Source organism: Tamandua tetradactyla, chromosome 16 (assembly GCF_023851605.1).
Source record: "Tamandua tetradactyla isolate mTamTet1 chromosome 16, mTamTet1.pri, whole genome shotgun sequence".
NCBI lineage: Eukaryota > Metazoa > Chordata > Mammalia > Pilosa > Myrmecophagidae > Tamandua > Tamandua tetradactyla.
Window position 1 is genome coordinate 18224790 of NC_135342.1, and position 20372 is coordinate 18245161.

Below are 20372 nucleotides of genomic sequence, written 5' to 3' on the forward strand. Positions count from 1 at the left end.
CGGTGTCCCGCGCTCCCTCCCGCCCGCTTCCCCTTGCTCCCTGGGGCCGCGCTGTCCCCTGACCGCGGACGCACGCTAGGGGGCAGCACAGATTGCCCCTCCGCTTCGCCGACTGAGCCTGGCCTGGGGTCCGGTCTCGGCTCCCGGACGGTCCCTCCCCGTGTCCTTGTCCCACTTGCCCTATCTCCCTAGCCTCCCGCCGTCGCTCGCGTCTTTGTGTGTCTCGTTCTGACTCGGCCCCTTTGTCTTGCCTTGGCGACTCCTGCTCCTCCCCACTCCCATCTACCTCTTCACATTCCTTGGGCGGCCTGGGGAGCTGGCAAGGCTGCCTGGAATGGGGGGCGGGGAGGGCGCCCTCCATTAGAGTTCCTCTGGGGGGAGGGAGCCAGCCGATCAGCTGGGGCCGGGTGTGGGGGCGGAGGCAGGCTTTTGGGGGTTGCTTTCTCTAGCGGAGGGCCACCCAGGCCACACACCTGGACTCTCCTCTCCGGGAGGGCTATGACTCAAGGGGCCTAGCTGCTCACTGCCTGACTTTCAGTCTTGGCAATGATGCTATTAATCAATGTATTAAGCACTCACTATGTACCAAGTACTGCTCTAAGTGCTATAAGTACTATCTAAAATCACCCACACAGCACCCTATGTAATCAGGGAACCAAGGCACAGAGAGATTAAGTGATTTGGCGCAATCATAGAGTTATAAAATGGCAGATCAGGAACTGACGGTGTCCGAAACAACTTGTCTCAGTTAACCCCCTCACAAGAATCCCAGGAAGGGGACACTTACGATCTTCGTTTCACTGAAAAATGATTTTCCCCAAGTCATGGCAAGGACTTAGCCAGCTGGGATGTGAACCCATAAGGTCTGTGCTTGGCCTTTTATCTCGTGACCTCTAAATAACAGGTATCTCAGGCTTGGCACAAGCCTGGGGTAAGGTCAGTTGGACAAATGGGTACTTAATAAATGTGCATTCTCTGTCCTCTCCCTAATCCAGAGCCAGGCTGGCTGGCCAGGACCTCTGGGCTTTAGTGCCAGCCTTGCCACGAATTTGCTTTGCAATTGCAAGTCCTGGCCTATGCTCGAATACCATCTCTCCCTTGAGTAAAAGAATCACCCCAGGAGATTTTTCCCAGGAAGGCCTCCCAGCAGCTCCCCCTTCCCCTGGCCTGGGAGTCCTGGCTATTTACTGTGGGCAGGGGTGAGCCCTGGAGGGAAGCTCCAACAGCAAGTGCTGAAGTTTCCATGCCCTCCGCCACATGCATGAGGGAACATACAGAAGGCTGGACACTGCCATGTTTGTTGACAAATGACTGGGTGTGTCTCGGGCCTGGGGAATTAGCTTCCAGTATCAAGCGTCCCAGAGGCAGCACTTCACTCAAGAGCTGTAGCTGCTGGGAGGCAGAGTTACAGGGTCAAAGACCTCCTGAGAGGGTGAGTGGAGGCCAAGAACTTTATTTTCCCAGCAGCCTCTCTTCCTTCCTCTGGAAGCAACTTCCAATTTTCCTGTGGGGACATCCCACCCCTGTCAGTCCTTAAGGTTCAGAGAGAGCCTGAACCCGGTCTGGCCAATCAGTCAGGGACCTATTCCTGACAAATGAGCATTAGCCCTGAGATTTCTGCTAGAACTAACGGGAAAGGGGCACCTTCTTTGGGGTTGCTAAACTGGCAAGATAGAGACCTGGTGCTGTGGGTGTCACCTGAGACCAAAGACCCTGCCTGTGCAATGGAGGACAGTACTGCTGAGGGATGGAAAAGGACAGCTTTGTGGTGAGACTGTTTGAGCCCCTGAATCTAACTATGCCTGAAGCTAAGGAGTCGTTGAACTTCCTGGTTATTTGAGGGAATAATATTCCCATTTTCCCCAACTCCAATTTTAGACTTAGTGGGGTTTTTTTGTCACTTGCAACCAAATCTATCCTCACTAATAAAATCTGAGTCCAAAAGAGGCACAGATTCCTGTAAAGTTCCAACAGCAGGGAAAAGGGGGTGAACCCTTTTCAGAACTCTTCAATATGTTGGGCCTTGCAGGATAGCTAAGCATGGTTACATGCTTGGGGAAATGCGGTGTTCCTGATAAGGGAATAGCAAAGTCACACAGGCACAGGAGGATGTTGAGGGAATGCGCAGTGGGTGTGTGCCAGGGGCAAGCGCTTAGAAGGCTCCGAAGGCCTGGCTCCCGCACTAGAGAGCAATGTGGAGCCACAGAAGGGTGATAAGCCAGGACGGTTTGCTCCAAATTTGCCTTTATTTCCCTTAGTCCCAGATCCTACGGTTTGCCCCACCTCCCTCCTACTTTTTCCTTCAGGACCTTGACTAAGGTGGGAAGGCCTAAAAGGGCCTGGGCTGTCATCTGTATGCAAACTGGCTCCGATGCCAGGCAGATGAGGGACCTTATGCAACACGCACCCTCTGGGAGGCAGGCTGGGACCTCCCCCTCATTAACTCGGGGACCAGGTGCTGGGCGGAGAACCCCCTTTTCCCCGGGGTCCCTCTCCTCCCCTCCCCCTAACCATCTATCTACACCCTCTCTGTCTCCCCAGATCTTCCCCACCTCTACTCTTAGAATGGTGTCTCTCTCCACCTGGGTCCCTTTCCTGGACCAAGGGACCCTTTCCTGCCTCTCTTTCTGTCCCTCGAGTTTTTTCCTTGGATAATAATAATCATTAATGTGCCCTGAACATTTACTCTGTAGTGCCAGGCGTGGTTTTGGGCACTGTCCACGGATTATCCCATAACATTCTCCCAACCACCTATAGCTGCATTTGCCAATTTTTAAAAAAGAATATTGTTTTCTGCTATTTAGAGAACAAGAGAACCATTCACATAAGGCGACAGACAAGACTAAGGTTGGATTCCAGGGAAGCATCTCATGAGACCTGTTAGACCTATTAAGAATGGGGGCTGAATATAAATGGGAGAGATGGGTGGACCTAGTTAGCTCCATATATCTATGCCAGTTTAGAGTCCTTGCCTGTCCCCATGGGTGACACCGACTCTGCTCTGAGTCCTGTATTCAAGGCATAAAAGTAAAAGCCATGGCTACTGGGCAGGTTGCCAACCAGGTGCACTTGCTCACCCTCCACCTTGGAATTCAAAACCACACCATCCGTGGGGAGGCAGAGAAGCAAGAGGCAGGACAGCTGAACTTGCATATCCCAGAACTCAGGGATCACGGCCCTTCTCGCATTTGCACCTTGATTTAAGTGTTTCAACCCGCTCCACCTTTTTTCTCTTGCTTCGCTATTGGCCGTTTATTTTTTGACATGGGCAGGGTCCGGGAATCGAACCCGGGTCTCCAGCATGGCACGCGAGAATTCTGCCACTGAGCCACCATTGCACCACCCTGGCCGTTTATTTTAAATGGACTCAATAACACCCACGCAATGGGAGTACCCTCACTTGGCCTGGGAGCTCTCCTGCTGTAAGACTCAGGCCATCTGCTTGGGGGTGGGCCAGGAGGCTCCCCAGCAACACCCCAAGTACTCCCCATGCCAGCTCCCTCTAGGCCAGAGGGTCATTTATCTCCACTTGAAGGGCAAGAACCAAAGGCTCAGGGAGTTGAGGTCCCTTGGCCAAGGTCACACAGCCCTACCCCCTTCTGAGCTTTCACATTTTCCTCTCCCTCTGTGATTGTAATTATCTCCCTGAATCCCAGTTCTCTGTTTCTGTCTTTGTCTCTATTTGTCGATTGGCCTTTCTCCCTGAATGTTTCCGTCTCTCTCTCCCTGCAAATCTCTTTCTGTCTCAGCTTCCCTGGCCCATCCTTCTCGCTTTCCCCCATGTCTCTTCCCATCCTTATCTCAAATCCCTCTTCCTCTGCCCTGGTCAGTTTTCTATCTGGCCTCACTCTCTGTCGCTCCTCTCTCTGCCTCAGGCCCCTCCAAAGGGGCTCCTCCCGGGCCACCCCTCCTTCCTTAGGGAGTGCCTTAGCTGCAGAAGGCCCCAGGCCTAATTCCATCCACTCTACAGCTTTTCCTCTTCCAGCATCAATTCCCTCTGGGGCTCTGGTAAGAGAGCCTGGAGCAGCCCACCCCCCAAGGAGGGACTATTCTTTTGGGCAAAGCCTCTAGACCCCTGACGTTCTTCTCTGTCACCTCCTGGCCAGCTGAGTCACCCTGTACTCTCTCCCATTCCTTTCTCCATGACATCAGTCTTGCAAGGGTGGGGGCCGGGGGAGGGGGCAGCCGGGAGGGGAGCACCACCTGCACCCCCCTCTTCCCCTTCCCATTCCTGTTCTGGCCGCAGGAGGGTGTGGATGTGACTAGACAGCATTTATTCCAGTCTCCAGTGTCCATGGAGGATGGCTTAGGGGCGGGGATCCAGTGTCAGACTACGCAGCAGGGCATCAGGTGGGGGGACCAGCGGGGGAGGCGGGAGGTAAAAATAGCCCCGGCCGGCCGGACCCTCAGAGCCCGGTCCCAGGCCAGGCGCTGGGCTGGGCTCCAGGATCTATTCTGGGGCCTGGGAGAGTCACCCTCCCCCCCCTCCGCCCCCCCCCCCCCGTTCCCCCCCTCCCAGGCCACTGCTGTCATCCCCGCCCAGCTCAGCCTGTGGAGGAAGGAAGGGAGGGCCTGCAAGGGGAGGGGAAGGCCAGCGGGCCCAGGCAGGAGCAGGGCTGGTGCTCTCTGATGCCCACGACTCCGGGTCCAGTGACCATCTCAGGGAGGTCCTCGGGCTCAGCACTAGGAGGAGATGGAGAGGGTCAGCCTGTGCCCACAGAGGCCACTCCACTGCCCGCCTGGCAGGTTCCCACACCCTCACCCACCTCATCTCCGTAGGCCCCGCCGCCAGCCCTGGTTCCTCCAGAGGCACCTCCCATGAGAAGGCCAGTCTGCTCTGGCCGCTCAGACCCTGAGTGGCTTAGCTCTGGCTCCCCAGCTGGCCTAGGGGGTGGGGAGGGGCAACACATCAGAGTGGGTCATGGCTGGGAAAGGGAGTGGGGATGGGGAGTGGGGCGGGGCTCGTGCTGGGTGAGGGGGGACTTGGGGATGAAGGCCTGGGATGGAGACGCGTGGGACTGGGGTTGAAGGGGTTGGTTTGGGTTGGAGAGGGTCACGTGGGTGGGTGGGGGTTTAGGAAGGGGCTTGGGATGGTTATGGGTTGAGTTTGGAGTTGGGAATGGGGATGAGATTGGGGTTGGAGGAGGGTGTGGGGATGGGATTGAATCTGGTTATGGGTCGGGTTTTAGATTGGGGTTGGGGAAGAAGTTGGGGTTGGGAGGGTGGGTGGGATGGGGTTGGAGTTGGGAACTGGGAATGAAGGGGCTGAATATGAGTTTGGGGAAGGAGTTGGGAAGCATACGGGTTGGGTCTGGGGTTGTGGTAGGTGGGGGTGGGGTTGGAGGTGGCTGTGAGTCAGCTTTGGGGTTGGGTTAGGTTGGGGGTTGAGGTCAGTGACGGGTTGGGTTTGGGGTTGAGACTGAGGACGAGACGAGATCCGGGGTGGAGCTAGGGCTGGGGTGGGGCTCGCCAGCCCAACTCAGAGGCTGGTAACTCACGGAGCCCCCTTCTCCCCTCGCCGGCAGCAGCCGGGGCGCCCCTTGCGTCTCATGCAGTAGAAGGCGGCCACGACGAGCAGCAGGAGGCCCACGCTCACGGCCACAGCCAGGACGGCTACTCCGGCCTGGGCAGTCTGGCGGGCCACTGCAGGGACAGGACGGAGGGAGGGGGGCGGGTCAGTTCGCCGGCCTCCATCTGCCACCCCCTGTGCCCGGCTCATCTCCCACCACGGCGTCACCCACCAGTGCCGAAGTGGAAGACGTGCCGGGTGTTCCCGTGGGGGTTGGAGGCCTCGCAGGAGACGCCATCACGGCTCAGGGCACCAGTCACCTTCAGGCTCAGGGAGCTGCTCACCCAGCCCTGCCCCCCAGGCGCTGGCTGTGTGGCCTGTGGAGGCTCAGGTCAGGTCGGGAGGGCAGAGGGTGAGGGGCGGGGGCACATGCCTGTCCCCGAGGGACTTGGGGGAGGGGCCTGGGTTCTGCAGGGTTCAGGGTGGAGACGAGGGGCGCTTACACTGCCGCCCACTTGGCTCCAGTGCAGTTTGGGCTCTGGGTAGCCGCGGGCAGAACAGACCAGCTTGACTTCATCTCCTTCCATCCAGCCACCCTCGGTCTGGGGCTGGGTGGCCTCTGCCCTTAACTCTGGCAATCCTGGGGTGGGGGGAGTGGAGTGAGAGGGGCAGGGGAAGGGGACGGAGGAAGATGAGAGAGAAAGGAGGGGACAGAGTGGAAGACAGAGGGCCCGGCTGCGAGCTCGCCCTTTTCTCCCCCCACCCCCCACCATGGCCCCCACCCAGACCCCACCCCCTGCCGCCCCCAAACCTTGGACCAGCAGCTTGAAGCTCTGTGTGCGGCTGAGGAGGGGCACCGTGGGCATGGAGGCCTCACATATGTAGGTGCCCGCGGCATCGAAGGTGATGGAGCTGAGCGAGAGCGTGGGGCCGTTCCCCAGAGGCGCAGAATCCTGAGGGGAGGGCAGGGGTAGGGGGTACAGGAAGGCCACAGCCGTGAGGCATCTGGGGTGGGCAGCAGGGAGGAGGGCGGGGTCTCCTCTCCTTCTCACCTTGGTCCAGTGCAGGGTGGGGGTGGGCAGGCCTTGCACGGAGCAGTTCACGGCTGCACTGCTGCCCAAGTTCAGGTATAGCTCCTCCTCAGCACTGAGCGTCAGGGGGTCCAGGTCTGCCGGGGTAAGAGGCTGTCACCATCCTCAGCAACCAATCCACCCCGCCCCCCCAGGGCTAGGGGCTCTCCAGGGCTGTGGGGGGAGCAACGTAAACAGATACCTCCGGACAATCTCTTTCCCATCCCAGCCTGCAAGCCAAAACCTAGAGTCTAGCTACAAATTACATCTCCATCTCTGGCACTTTCTCCAGCACTGACAGCTGAGTGCAAGGGTAGTGGATAAACCCAAAGGCAGATGGGGGTGGGAGGCATTGGTCTCTCAGCCCTACGACTCTCCCTGGTGCTCAAGCTTAAACTCTTGCCTCTGCCTCTTCTCTGCCTCTAAAGTGCTTCCTCCCACTTCTCTCCACCTCTGATACTGGGGCTGCCCAGACCAGACTCCCTGCTGCCACCTTGTCCTCTCATGTCCTCCTTCCATTCAACAGCCAGAGGAATCTATTCAAAATGCATGCCAGTCAGCCCTCCCCTCTGCTTAAAATCCTGAAGTGGATTATTTGCAAAAGAGAAAAATGGGGAAAAAAAAAGATGTCTTAACATGTCAACTCCCAAACTACCTTAAAAAGCAAATGTTGGTGACATAGCCAGTTAAGTCAGGGAGTTGTCTATTCCTGTTTCAAAACCATTTCATGTACACTACTGAGGTAAATTTATAACTTGAAATGTGAACTTTTTTTTTAGGGTTAAGAACAAACTATATAAATGTTAAAAAAAAAAAAAGTTTTGAGTTGCCTGTTTTCAACATGCTAATAGTTTAGTTATTTTTAGCTGCATTGTTATTTGAAAAGCTTTTAAATTTATTTAGATATTGCTCCATTTACATTCTTAGGATGTAGTAAATAAAGCATTTCTTTAAACCAAAAAAAAATTTAAAAAAAAAAAAAAATCCTGCAGTTGGTCCCCAGTGCCCTCAGTTTCAAGGCTAAATTCCATGATACATCTTCTAAGACCCAGCCTGGCCTGGCCCCTGCTACTTCTTTGACCTCACCTCCCACCCTCCTCCTTGCCCACTGAGTTCCAGCCACCCTGTTCTCTTGCTGTTTTTCACAAGTGTGCCAAAGTGGCACACCTGCCTCAGGGCCTTTGCACCTGCTGCTCCCTCTGCCTGGACTGCTCTTCCAGCTCTGCGTGTTTCTGATTCTGTTCTTTGGTTCCACGCTCAAATGTCCCTCCTTCTCAGAAAGGCCGCCTCCCTGACCTCCTGTTGTGGACACCCAGGACTGAAGGATTTATTCCCCCAGCTGCTGAGAAGGCAGTCAGCTGCCAGCCTTCAGCTGTCGGCCTTTCTGGGAACTGCCCCAGCTGCAGAGTTCCTGGCCCGAGGCCACACCCCCTTTCCAGGGCAGCCCAATGTGTATATAATGTGCATACATATTACACTCAATGTGTACAAAGTCCCGCCACTTTGCCCTCACTGGGGCCATCTCAGACTCTAAGTGCCCTGTGGGGCCGACTGAGGCCTGCTTGAGCTGGGATTGCATCCCTGCTTCTTCCTCTGCCCAATCCTGTTTCCTTCACCCCATCCCCACTATAAATGTCGATCCCAAGTTACTCCCCAATAAACAGTCTACCTGCAAGTCTCCAAATCAGAATCTGCATCCTGGGGAGGGGCACAGCCTGCAACATGCTGCATCTAAAATAACTTCCACCCTCGTGCCACCAGCCCCTCTATTCCATCACCCTGCATTTCCCAGCAGATGCCCTTATTGCTATTGAAAGTGTCTTCTTCAGCATTTGCTATCTGTCTCCCCTACTAGAGTGGGGGCTCTGGGAAGGTGGGGACTGGGCTATCTTGTTCACAGATGTGACCCAACATCTGGTGCAGGAGCTGGTTCCAGGAAGGGGTATGTATGGTAGGCGTCCCAGCCCCTTGCACAGGGTTCGGGTGCAAGTGGACTGAAAAGATATCTTAGAAGATTGGGATTCAAAGGATTGGCAGGAAATAGATGGGAGAGGGGATAGGGTGGGAATGAAGTGGAGAGCTTGGAGTGTGATGAGGAGATGGCCTTGACTGGCAAGAAGGGTCAGCTGAAGGGGAAACTGGCCAAATGGGCAGGGAGGTCCCTGGAGGGCCTTGGAGACCATGGTGAGACACCTGGGCTTCCTCCTGAGGGTGCTGGGGAGCCATGGCAGGCTCTATGTGGAGATGGGGGGGAGGTCAGGTTTTAAAAAGAGCCCCCTGGCTGCCTTGACTGAAATGAATGGGAGGGGGTGAGGCAGGGACAGAGATCCTAGAGGAGAAGCGGCCCTTGGACCGGGGCAGGATGATGGGCAGGCTGGGGGTTGGGGGGCAGGGAACATCTTCTCCCATTCGCTCCGTGCTTGCCCAGGTCCCTCACAGGCCACACGCAGCTCTCGCGTCTGGGACAGCTCGGCGTCCTCAGCGGCGTCATAGTCCTCCACCCTGCAGCCGTAGGTGCCGCTCTGGCCCCGCTGCACCCCCTCCAGGGTCAGGTTCCCATCCAGGTTTGTGTTCAGCACCGTCTCCTGCTGGTCCTAGGGGGCCGGGGGTGAGGTTCAGGGGAGACCCCGGTCTGGTGGGGTCAGGGGCTACCCCGGGCCCAGGCATGTGTCTTGGGAGGTCAAGGGTCACTAGGTCAGTTACAGACTAGGTCAGTGCCCACTCACAGAAGGGATCAAGAGTCCTGCCAGGTCAAAGGTGGCCCAAGTCAGGTATCCTGCTAAAAGCAGGACTCTCTCAAATCAGAGGTCAGAGGTCCTGTTAGCCGGTGGATGGGGCCGGGCAGGTGCCGTGCTAAGCCGAGGGGCCCCCCAGATCAGGCGCTGGAAGCCGGCGCCGTGGGCACGTCACAGAGGCCAGGGGCTGGAGGTTCCCCAGGGACGGTGGGGTGGGTCACCTGAAAGCGGAAGAATGTGTACTCCGGGCTGGGGCTGCCATCCCCCCGGCAAAGCAGCTGCACAGAGTCGCCCTCGCGTACCCAGCCGTCCGTGGTGGACGGGCTGCCCACCCAGAACTCCACGTGCTCCGTGGGATCTGAGGGCAACGGCAGAGGAAACAGGGTCAGGGGATAGGGCAACGAGGAAAGGCAGGCCTGGGTTCAGGGAGAGGGCTGGGGATGGTCAAAGGTGAGAGGTCAGATTTTTCAAGGTGAAATCTTGAGACCAGGGACCAGTGGTAATGGTTTGGGAAGAGCTGAGGGTACAGGTCAAGGGTTGGAGGTCAGTGTGGGTGACAGGTCAGTGTGAAGTGAGTGCTGAGAGGGCAGAGCACAGCCTTCTGTCATAAAACTTGGAGGGGCACAGGGTGAGGGTCAGAGGTCAGAGGTCAGCATCAGCGAACATTCCGCGGGAAGGCCCAGAGGGGAGTGTGAAGTCCCGGGATGACTTGGAGGGCCAGGCCAGATGTGGAGTCGGAGGTCAGGGCCCAGGAGGACTCACAGTGCAGGGTGAGGTGGAAGGCAGGACCGTCCAGGCGGCCGAGGTGGCCGTCGGGCAGCCTGTACTGGGCGGCGCAATGGAAGCTGGCGTCCCGGTCGGTTTTGCGCAGCCGCAGGTAGAGGATGCTGGTCAGAGACTGCAGGCCCGAGGCCTCCCGGACCGTACGGATGGTCACGTAGCCTTCTGGGGAGGGGAACATGGGGTGGGGAGGGGGCGCCGTCAGCCGGCCCCCTGCCACCGCCCCCGCCCCCATGCGCCCACCCGGGATCCCACACTCACCCTTGTTCATCTCTGGGGGCACCGCTAGGCGCTGCCCATTGCGATACCACGTGATCTCGGGGGCCGGGTTCCCATTCCGGCTGGTGCAGGTAGCAATCTGAGGTGGGTACAGGCGTGGCCTTGGCCTCTGAGCCTGAAGTCTGGGTCCCCAGAGCCCTCTTCCCTGATCCAGGTGTCCAGGCCCCTAGCCCCTAGTATCCCCAGCACTGAGAACTTGGAACCTCCAGCCTCTCCCCGCTCAGACTGAGGAGTCTCGGCCCCCAGCCCCCTCTTCCCTCGGACCCAGGAGTTCAGGACTCGCCCGTAGAATCCTGGCATCAAGGTCCACCCCCAAGGTACCTCCTGGGCAAAGTCTTCTATCACAGACAGCGTCCCTTTATTGGGGATGACCTCGGTGGTCTCTGGTTTTGCTGTCGGGAAGGGTGCCAGTGTCAGAAGTCCCTTCCCTGGGTTCTGAACTGCACGCCCCTGCCCCACACCGGGTTTGCCCTTGGGCGCTCACCATACACTCGGAGCTGTGTGGTGGCCTCCGCAGTGCCCGCTGCCCCAGCCTGCACCACGCACAAGTAGTCACGCTCGTCGCCCACCTGGGCCTCAGCCAGCACCAGGCGCCCCTGGGTGTCCACCTGGTATGGGGGGCTGCGGCCCTGGGATTTGAGCACCGATCCCAGAAGCTCGGAGCCCTGCAGCTCGGTTGAGGCCAGAGGGCGACGGGCCCCAGAGCGGTCTATCTGTGAGAGGGCAGGGAGGACACTCCTGGAGTCCAGAATGGCAACGGGGCCTGCAATTCTCTATAGCTTAATGTAACACCAGGACACATCTCAGACTATGGTGGGCTGGTAATTAAAAAGTATTGGCAGAGTCTCTGAGGGTCCAAAGGAGAAAATAAAGATATGGAACTATTAAACTTTTCCGTCCGGGAAACCCCAGGTACCCTCTCAACCACTGGGGACTCCCAAGAAAATAGGCCAAGTCTTCAATTTTGAGGATTGCCTTTATGAAGCTTATTTCAGTAGAGGAGAACCTAAGACTACCTATAACGAGGCCTAAGAGTTGCTTCCAGGAAATCTCTTTTGTTGCTCCGATGTGGCCTCTCTCTCTCTAAGCCCAGCTCTGCAAGGAAATCATTACCCTCTTCTCTACATGGGACCTGACATTCAAAATCTCCCTGACAACGTGGGGTATGACTCCCAGGGATGAGTTTGGCCCTGACACCATGGGATCAACAACACCTTCTGGACCAGAAAGGGGGAAAAATGTAATAAAATAAGGCATCAGTGGCCAAGAGAGATGAAATAACAGTCAAGAGGCAATTCTGGAGGCTATTCTCATGCAAGCTTCAGTTAGAATAGTGCTAATTGCCATGGTTTGCTAAACCCCAACCACTGACTTCGGTTAATTCTTATAGCTGGAACTGAGACTCTCTAAAGGTTTCATGTACTGGGCTTGCTTTCCTGGAACCTGTAATTCCTGGACGGTTCCTAGGTTAAATAAATCCTGAAACCCAGAGGGACCAGCCTCTCCAAGATTATCAGTTAATTACATATCTCTGTCATTTAGTGTCAACACCCCTTCTCCACATGAAAAAGGCAGAATGGGCACTGACCAAAGACGAAGGAGGAGGTACAACAGAGAGAATAGGATTTAACAAATGAGTATGGCTGCTGAATCACTGTATTAATATTCCTTCTGGCTTCCAGTGTTTTGTAGAAGCTAAAGGAAAAATCTGAGATGGTAGATTGGTAGCCCACGACCAACTCTGGGGTCTGTTCTGTAACTACTTGCTGAAGTGTGCTTTGAAAATTATTATTATTATTTTTTCCCTTCTTTGCTTTGTATATATGTTGTATTTTACAAAAAAAGAAGAAAATGCTAAAAAAAAAAAAAAGAAGGCAGGGAGGGCCTCAGCTCAGCATCCTGGCCTGAGCCTCCTCTATCTCCTGGGACTTGCTCCAGGGCCCATTCTTTCTGCTTCTGCATGGCTTATCTGTCTTCCCCTTATCTCTCTCTCTGGTCCCTCTGGTCCTTTCTACCTTCCCTCCCACCCCAGCTTCCCTCTCTTCTCTTTCTGCTCTCTCCCTCTTCCTCTTTCTTCTTCTATTCTGTTCCCATGCCTCTTTCTTTCTGTCTCGCCTCGTGCCTTGCCACTCATTTTACCTCCTTCTCATTCATGCTGCCCCATCTCTCTCCCTTTCTTGGTGTCTTTGGCTCTGAATGCTCTCTCCCTGTCTCAAGAGCCAGTACTCAGAAGGAGGACTTCGTTCTAAGTCTCACCCATGCTCAGACACCTGGAGACCTGGGAGAGACTCCTTCCCCCTGGCTGGACCCCAACTTCCCAATCTGGGAAATGGGGATGCAGCTTGGCAGTTAGCTAAGGGTTCTTCGGGTTCTGAGGAGGTCACATCTGCCAGTCCCACCGGGCCCAGACTGCCAACTGGCAGCACTCACCAGGAACCAATCCAGCATGAAAGGGCCGTGGGCCCCCAAGACGGTGCAGTCCAGGGTCACGGATTCCCCTCGCATCACCTCCATCAGGGGAGGCACAGAGATGTGCACCTCGGCCTGGGCATCTGCAGGGACAGTGGTCAGGCTGACACTCACTGCTACCAGGGAGAGCCCTCCAGACAGTGTCCCTCCTCCTGCGGCCCCAGCCCCCTCCTCCCTCAGACCCAGGATCCTGGGCCTCAACACCACCTTGTTTTGAGGTGACTCACCTTACCCCCTTCTCTGCTCTGTCAAGGAGACACAGGGGCCCCCAAGAGGCGGGTAGGGGGCTCTGGCGCCAGGCTGGGCAGGTCTGAGCCAGCCTGTCCCTCCCACATTCCTGAGACCTGCCCAGCCCTGTCCCCCCTCACGGCTCCCACACACCCAGCCCGCCTCAGCTCCAGACCTGACGCAGCCCACACCCCGGCCCCCCACTCCTGGGGAGGGAAATGGGGACTGAGAGGGACGGGCTGAGACAGAGGCCCAGAGACTGTGTGTGGGAAACCGACGGGGGTGCCAAAGTAGAGAAGAGGCTGGTACCCAGATGGAGAGACACGCAGAGGTAGAGACCCTATGGAGAGAGACATTTTCCCCACATGGTGGTGCCAAGCCCTGCCCAGGGTGCTGGAGGCAAACGGGTGAGCCAGCCGGGCCCGACCCTCGAGGGACATTTGGTCCAGTGGGAAAGGTGAGGGAAAGCACAATTTTACCCCAGGATACTGGTTAGAAGTGCCAGGCCCCTGTGCAGCCAAGGGGAGGCGCCCTCAGCTCAGCAAGGAAAGGGAGAGACAGCGAGGAACACCAAAGGGTCTGAGGCTCAGGGACACAGAGATGAGAGATGGAAGTGGAGAGAGGGGCTGGGTCTGAGGGAGGAGAGGGCTGCAGCCGGGACTCCTTAGTCCTGGGGGAGTTGGGGAAGTGGCCCTGGATTCCTGGGTCCAAGGATCCTGGCCGAATGAGGTGATCTTGTCAGGAAACCATGCTCTCTCATCCCCTGGGCTGGCATCCTGGCATCAGTTCTCAGTTCTCAAAACCTCTCTTCTCCTTCCCGCCCAGCCTGGCCCAACCCAGCCCCCAGGGACCCACTATTTGCCAGGCTTCTGCTGGGACCTGATTCCCAGGCACCCATCTCTGGCCCCCGCCTGTCCCTGCGGCGGGGGCGGGCGGCCAGGCTCTCTGGTCTCTCCGTGCTTCCATCCCCAGCCCCAGGGGCCTCCTCCGCCCCCCACCCCCACCCCACCACGCAGGTGTGCGGATCTGTCTGGGGCCCCAGGAAAGGGGCACTGTCAGTAGGAAGCTGCCACTGCCCAAACCAGGGCCCCAGCCCTGGCCCTGGGAGAGGCGGCTTAGAGTCCGGACTCTGAATCCAGTTTGGGGAAACCCCCAATGTCTTTGACTTGCTCAAATGTCTCTGAGGGATCACTGGCCCCCTCAAAACTTGAGAGCCTTTGGTAGTGGGGGTAGGGGGGATGGGGAAGAGCCCTGAGTTTGGGTTTTCTGTCACCTGGGGAAGAGGTGGCTGGAGTCCCGGCCTCCTGGGTCTGAGGGAGGAAAGGGCTGGGGGCCCATATTCCAGGGTCTGAGTGGGGAGAGACGCCCCCCAAGTCCTGTCCCGTTTTCAGCCCGAGCCCTACCTGGGCGCGCCCCGAGCAGGAGCGCGAGCAGCAGCAGCAGCCGCGGGGCTCCGCACGCCCCGGCCCGCGCGCCCGGGGGTTCCATGTTCGCGGCGGCGGCGACTGACCAGGGCTGCGGCTCGGCGCGCGGCGGGGCTGGGGAGAGAGGAGGCCCCGCCCCCCGGTGCCCCGCCCCGCCCCGCCCTCCCGGCCCCCCTCGTCCCGCCTCGTCCGGGCGCGGGGCCAGGACCTCCCACTGCCCAGAGCTGGACCTCCCAGCCCCGGCCGCCGCGGGGGGCTGCCTCCACCCCCGAGCCCCGGCTCTCGGCTTAGGCGGAGGTGGGGGGGGAAGGGGGGTCCTGACCGACCAGTCCAGCCAGTGCCCTGGGCTGGGACCTCACCCAGTGATGGCAATCCCCGACCCTCTCCACCCTCAGTCTGACCTGGGGCCTTGGGAACATGTTCCCACTATGGCCAGTGGCCTGGACTGGCCCCATCCATTTGAACCAGCAGATCCTAGTACAACCAGTGGGCTGCCCTGGGCTCTCCAGGTGTGAACAGTGGCCCCCAGACTGACCTACAGCCCATGGCAGCCTCCACAGAACCATCTCATCAGTTAGGCTTTCCCAGCCTAAATTAGACTTTCCCAGTTTGCCCTGTAACTCCCACCATGACCGGTGGCCTGGGATGGCTTTGCCCAGTATGTCCCATGAGGCCCTGTCGTGTGTGATCAAGGCTCTGGGCCTGTCTTCTCTGTGACCAGTGACCTGGAACTGACCAGGTCAACCTGTTATAGCTAATGGTTTTCCAATCCCTGTTCGGCCCAGTCCTCAGTGGAAATGGTGTTGGGGGAGGGCGCCGGAAGGCGGCGGGGTGCTCTTACTCTTGCTGTCCCCTGTGAGGCCCTTCCCCCCACCCCCGCCACCCCCCCTCTAGGGAATCCCAAGAATGCCACCCCCCTTTCTCCCTCTCTCTCTCCCCTTCCTACCTTCTCAGCCTTAGGGGGAGGGGAGGAGAATCAGGCTAGCAGGAGCAGGTGAGTGGGGGAGGGGAGGAGGCAAGGGCACCTGGGGAGGGGGAAAGAGCCTCACCATTGTTCATGGTGTGAATTACTCGATGTGTGTGTGGGGGGGGGGCACAAGTCAGGTCAGCCGGAGGATCACAGGTCAGACTGCCAGAAGCTCCTCACAAGTGGGTTGGACTGGGACAAAATCCCCCAGACTGTTGGCTGCAGGAGGAGGGGGAGTGTGGTGACATTGGTCATCTGGGAGAAACTAGCCTGGGGTGCAGGTCAGAATGGGGACCGCTGGTCATACTGGGAGAGGTTCTTAGGCCTCTGATCAGACTGTGAGTCATTGGAACCTGGGCTTGTCCCCATAAAACACAGAGTAGCCTGGTCAAGGCCACTTCACCTATTGGCCACACAGATGAACAACTGTTATCCTGGGAAAGGTGACCGTTCAGTATTAACTTCCTCCTCCAAGAAGCCCTACTTGATCCCTCTGGGCAACCCCAGACCTTTTGTCTCCCTCATCCCAGTCGTGTCCACTCCGTATCATCACTCCCTAAGGACGGAGCCGGGGGATGTTTTGGTCACGGCTGTGTCCCCAGCACCATCCAGCACAGGGCCAGGCACCTAGAAGGTGCGGGATGGTGGGGGGGGGGGCTCAAACTCAAGAGCACAGGAACTCAAGTGCAAACTCCACCCTGATTGGCTCATCACAAGACACACCACACAAACCACTCCAGGGCAAATTCAGGCGCACTCCCAGGCAGCCCCCTAGCGCTCTCTGACAAGCTCACATGCTCCAACCCCAAACATCCACTCCTAGCTCTGCCGTCCCAGGCTTGTGCATCTGCTCGTGGCTGGACACGGGTCAGCACCTTTTCTTCAGCATCGCCGTCCACCCTCCTCAAGAACCCAAGCAGCTGGGGTTCTAGAAGAGAGAAAGGGATGTGTGGAGGGAAGCCATAAACACCAGCTGCAGCCCCTGGCAGGCTTGCAGAAACGAGCCCCATGACATCATCTGCATTTGCTCCCTACAATTTATGCTCTACCAAACAGCCAAAGGGATCCCGTTAAAATATGAGTCAGATCACATCACTCTTATGCTCAGAAACCTCTTATGGCTCCCATTAGATTAAAAGCTAAAGCTCGCTCCATGTCTTACAAATTCCTTTGAAATTCAGCCTTACTTCATCTCCCACCCTCTCCCCCTTGTTCATTCACCTGATGCTGCACTTTGCAACCGTCCTGTTGCACAGATGTGCTGGGTATGTTCCAGCCTCAGGGCCGTTGCATTTGCTGCTTCCTCTGCTGGGACATTCCTCTCCTTCCCTCACTCACGTGCTTCAGATCCTTGCAGGAATTTTGTTTTCATCACCTGTGCCTAAAACAGTGCTTGGTGTAGGGAGGAGCTGAGTCAATATTTGTGGAATGAATGAATTAATTTGCCAGTTCCATCCTTGCTGTGTCATGTATCTATACACACGTATTTTAATTAGAAAGCCTTATCTTTTCTCTACTTTTATCCCATTATTTTACATACAACGGGTAACAGTTAACTTTCACTTTTTTTTTTAATGGGATTTTTTTTTAATTTTTTATTTTTTATTAACGGAAAGAAAGAAAAAAAAGAAAAAAAGAAATTAACACAACATTTAGAAATCATACTGTTCTACATATGCACTCAGTAATTCTTAACATCATCACATAGATGCATGATCATTGTTTCTTAGTACATTTGCATCGGTTTAGAGGAACTAGCAACACAACAGAAAAAGATATAAAATGTTAATATAGAGAAAAGAAATAAAAGTAGTAATAATAGTAAAAAACAACAACAAAAAAACCCTATAGCTCAGATGCAGCTTCATTCAGTGTTTTAACATGATTACTTTACAATTAGGTATTATTGTGCTGCCCATTTTTGAGTTTTTGTATCTAGTCCTGTTGCACAGTCTGTATCCCTTCCGCTCCAATTACCCATTATCTTACCCTGTTTCTAACTCCTGCTGGACTCTGTTACCAATGACATATTTCAAGTTTATTCTCAAATGTCCGTTCACATCAGTGGGACCATACAGTATTTGTCCTTTAGTTTTTGGCTGGACTCACTCAGCATAATATTCTCTAGGTCCATCCATGTTATTACATGCTTCATAAGTTTATCTTGTCTTACAGCTGCATAATATTCCATCATATGTATATACCACAGTTTATTTAGCCATTCTTCTGTTGATGGACATTTTGGCTGTTTCCATCTCTTTGCAATTGTAAATAACGCTGCTATAAACATTGGTGTGCAAATGTCCGTTTGTGTCTTTGCCCTTAAGTCCTTTGAGTAGATACCTAGCAATGGTATTGCTGGGTCGTATGGCAATTCTATATTCAGCTTTTTGAGGAACCGCCAAACTGCCTTCCACAGTGGTTGCACCATTTGACATTCCCACCAACGGTGGATAAGTGTGCCTCTTTCTCCACATCCTCTCCAGCACTTGTCATTTTCTGTTTTGTTGATAAACTTTCACTTTTTGATACCCACAACCGCATGGAGGAGTCCTGAAGATAGGTCTCACTGATATGAAATGTAAATTCACAGAGACAGAAAGAAGACCATGAGTTATCTGGGGGTGGGGGGTGGGGGAGTTAAAGTTTAATGGGTACAGAATTTCTTGGTTTGGGGTGCTAGAGAGAGTTTCATGGGTGGTGGTGATAGAGGCGCAATGTGCCAACTGCAATTAACCTCACTGAATTATATACTTGAAAGTGGCTCAGATGGCAAATGCCATGCCACATATATGTTTCTACATTAAACATTAGAAAAAAAAAAATTAGTTCCCAGCTTGCAGAATATAGGGATCATGTCACCTTTGGAAGGGGAGTGGATATCATTCCTCAATAATGCCAGATTTGGATGTTTAATGGAACCGTTGGAATTTTTTATTGTTTGGGGACAAGGGTATGAATGCATCTTGGTTGTACAATGACAGTTACTGGTGCAAGGAGAGTTTAGATAAGAACCTTTGGAGGGGGGATACATAAAGAGAAGATGAATGTTGCATACTGACGTTGACATGCAAAGGGGATGGACTATAATGAGTTCCTTCTGGGGCCATTTCCCAGGATTTGCAGCCTCTTCCCACATTCAGAGAAATCTCCACTGAATGAAAGCCTGATGCCCTTTTGTTGAAGCCAAGGACAGATATTTGCTTTCTTGCCTCACTTTGGAGGTAAGGTGATCTAAGCTTGGCAAATCCTGCCATACTTTTGAATCAGGCGCTCATAATGCAAAAGAATCAGGGAGCTTTTCTTTATACCGGGAGGTTATTCTCTGAAGAGGTGATGTCAGAATAAGAGATTTGAATTCATTTCAGCCACGGCAGCTGGGGCAGTTTGCATTTTTCAGGGATGGCTCCACCAATACCTCTCATCCCACAGGCTCCTCAACACTCTTTCTATGGAGAGGTGGGTTCTGTGCCCCTCTCCTCTTCACTCTGCAGCTTTGTGACTTGCGTGGAAACAACAGAAGGTGGCAAAATTGACAGTGCACGACTTCCAGGATCGGGTCAGAAGAGGCCGTGCATGATGTTCCACAGGGACCGAGTCTCTGGGGCGAAGGACAAGTATTGGTAACGGATGGTGGCGATGGTACCTCAACATCATGAATGAGATTGCCACCACCGAGCTGTATACCCGGAAGTGGCTCAGATGGCCAATATTATGCTGCATATATGTTATCGCAATAAAATTTTTTCTAAAAATGCAAAAAGAAGACCATGAAGCTTTTGCCTCTTTCCCTGGAATCCTGTGCTTGAGCACTGCAGCCACCATTTGGGCAGTGTGACCGTCTGAGGCCACCATGTCATAGGGGAAACCCAAACTAGCAAATGCGGAGGCCACGTGGGAATGCTCTGAGACAGCAGGGGTGCCTGCCCGGCCCCCAACCACCCACTGAGTGCAATTGCAGGATGCGCCCTGGACCAGAACCATCCAAAGGAGCCCCTCCTAAGATCCTGGCTCCCAGAAACCACGGGTGTTAAGACGGATGTCGTTGGTTCTAAGCCACGGTGTTTTGGCTTTCGAGAAAAGCAACTGATTCAGAGGTGGTCAGTGGGGTGCAGCGTCCATCTGGTGGTCATCAGGGGCACCGGCCTCTCCTCATCAGACCGGTTTGACGGCATGACGGTGGCTGGGTTCCTGCAGCTGGCCAGCTGCCAGTGTTCTTGGTTATTTTCTTATCCTGGTTCTCCAATCAATCTGGGATTCTGCAGGTGACCCAAAATCCTTTCAACGAATTCCCTTTCTGCCCCAGAGGTGATTTCTATTGCTTGGGAACTAAATCTCTGATACGTGCTTCCAGGCTTTCTTTTCACTGGGATACCTTTTCTCCCATCTTTTGAGTTTCAGCTTTGACGTCCCCTCCTCCAAGAAGTCCTCCCTGACTTCCTGGGCTGGGTCAGCTCCCTCTGGGCTTCCACAATCCCCCAGTCTTCCCCAGCCCAGTTCTGTCCACTCTGGGTCGTCACTGGGGAGAGGTGGGAACTACTTCTTCAGCGTGATTTAGGTTGGAAGTTGCTGTTTCTCTGGGAGAAGGATCCCAGAGGAGAATGGAGGAAAGACAGATGAGGGCAAGGGATGACCAGACTGGGGGCATAACTCTCAAGGAAATTATTCTTTGAAGAGGGATTTAGAACTTGGGTATCTGGGTCCAAGTCTAGGAATTTTCCTGCCATGGTTTGGCCAGGGGTGGGGTGGGGAAGGAGGAGTGACAGACATGGAGACCTGATTCTCTGCAGGCCTGGGACCTGGATTCCTGTCCTGAGGGATAGACTCCTAGGTCTGAGGGAGCTGGGTCCTTCACCCTTGGCTCTCATCCCTAGACTCCTGGGTCAAGGAAATGGGGGTCAGGCCTCAGGA

General features: G+C 55.2%; 1 protein-coding gene and 1 long non-coding RNA gene across 2 annotated transcripts; one reads left to right on the forward strand and one right to left on the reverse strand.

Annotated features, from left to right (window-relative positions):
• Positions 1–1381: 1381 nt before the first annotated feature.
• On the forward strand, positions 1382–19213 carry LOC143659016 (uncharacterized). The gene is made up of 3 exons (XR_013163405.1): positions 1382–1768; positions 18579–18685; positions 18894–19213. It is a non-coding gene; the product is annotated as an uncharacterized LOC143659016 (long non-coding RNA).
• Positions 4258–14589, reverse strand: BCAM (basal cell adhesion molecule (Lutheran blood group)). The gene is made up of 15 exons (XM_077131495.1): positions 14474–14589; positions 12804–12925; positions 10858–11086; positions 10695–10765; positions 10356–10452; positions 10077–10259; positions 9536–9672; positions 9017–9173; positions 6562–6677; positions 6321–6462; positions 6013–6149; positions 5742–5886; positions 5499–5643; positions 4767–4884; positions 4258–4683 (listed from the first exon to the last, which is right to left on the reverse strand). The coding sequence occupies exons 1-15, from the start codon at positions 14556–14558 to the stop codon at positions 4678–4680; spliced, it is 1890 nt and encodes a 629-aa protein (XP_076987610.1). The 5' UTR covers positions 14559–14589; the 3' UTR covers positions 4258–4677.
• Positions 19214–20372: the final 1159 nt, after the last annotated feature.

Bases quoted from the DNA above. Each gene is read 5' to 3' on its own strand.
- BCAM (XM_077131495.1), bottom strand. From the start codon at position 14,558: ATGGAACCCCCGGGCGCGCGGGCCGGGGCGTGCGGAGCCCCGCGGCTG. The intron at 9,673-10,076 runs GTGAGTCCTCCT...CGTTGCCCTCAG, and splicing joins CTTCCACCTCACCCTGCACT to ATCCCACGGAGCACGTGGAG. The intron at 5,887-6,012 runs GTAAGCGCCCCT...GAGCCTCCACAG, and splicing joins GGAGCCAAGTGGGCGGCAGT to GCCACACAGCCAGCGCCTGG.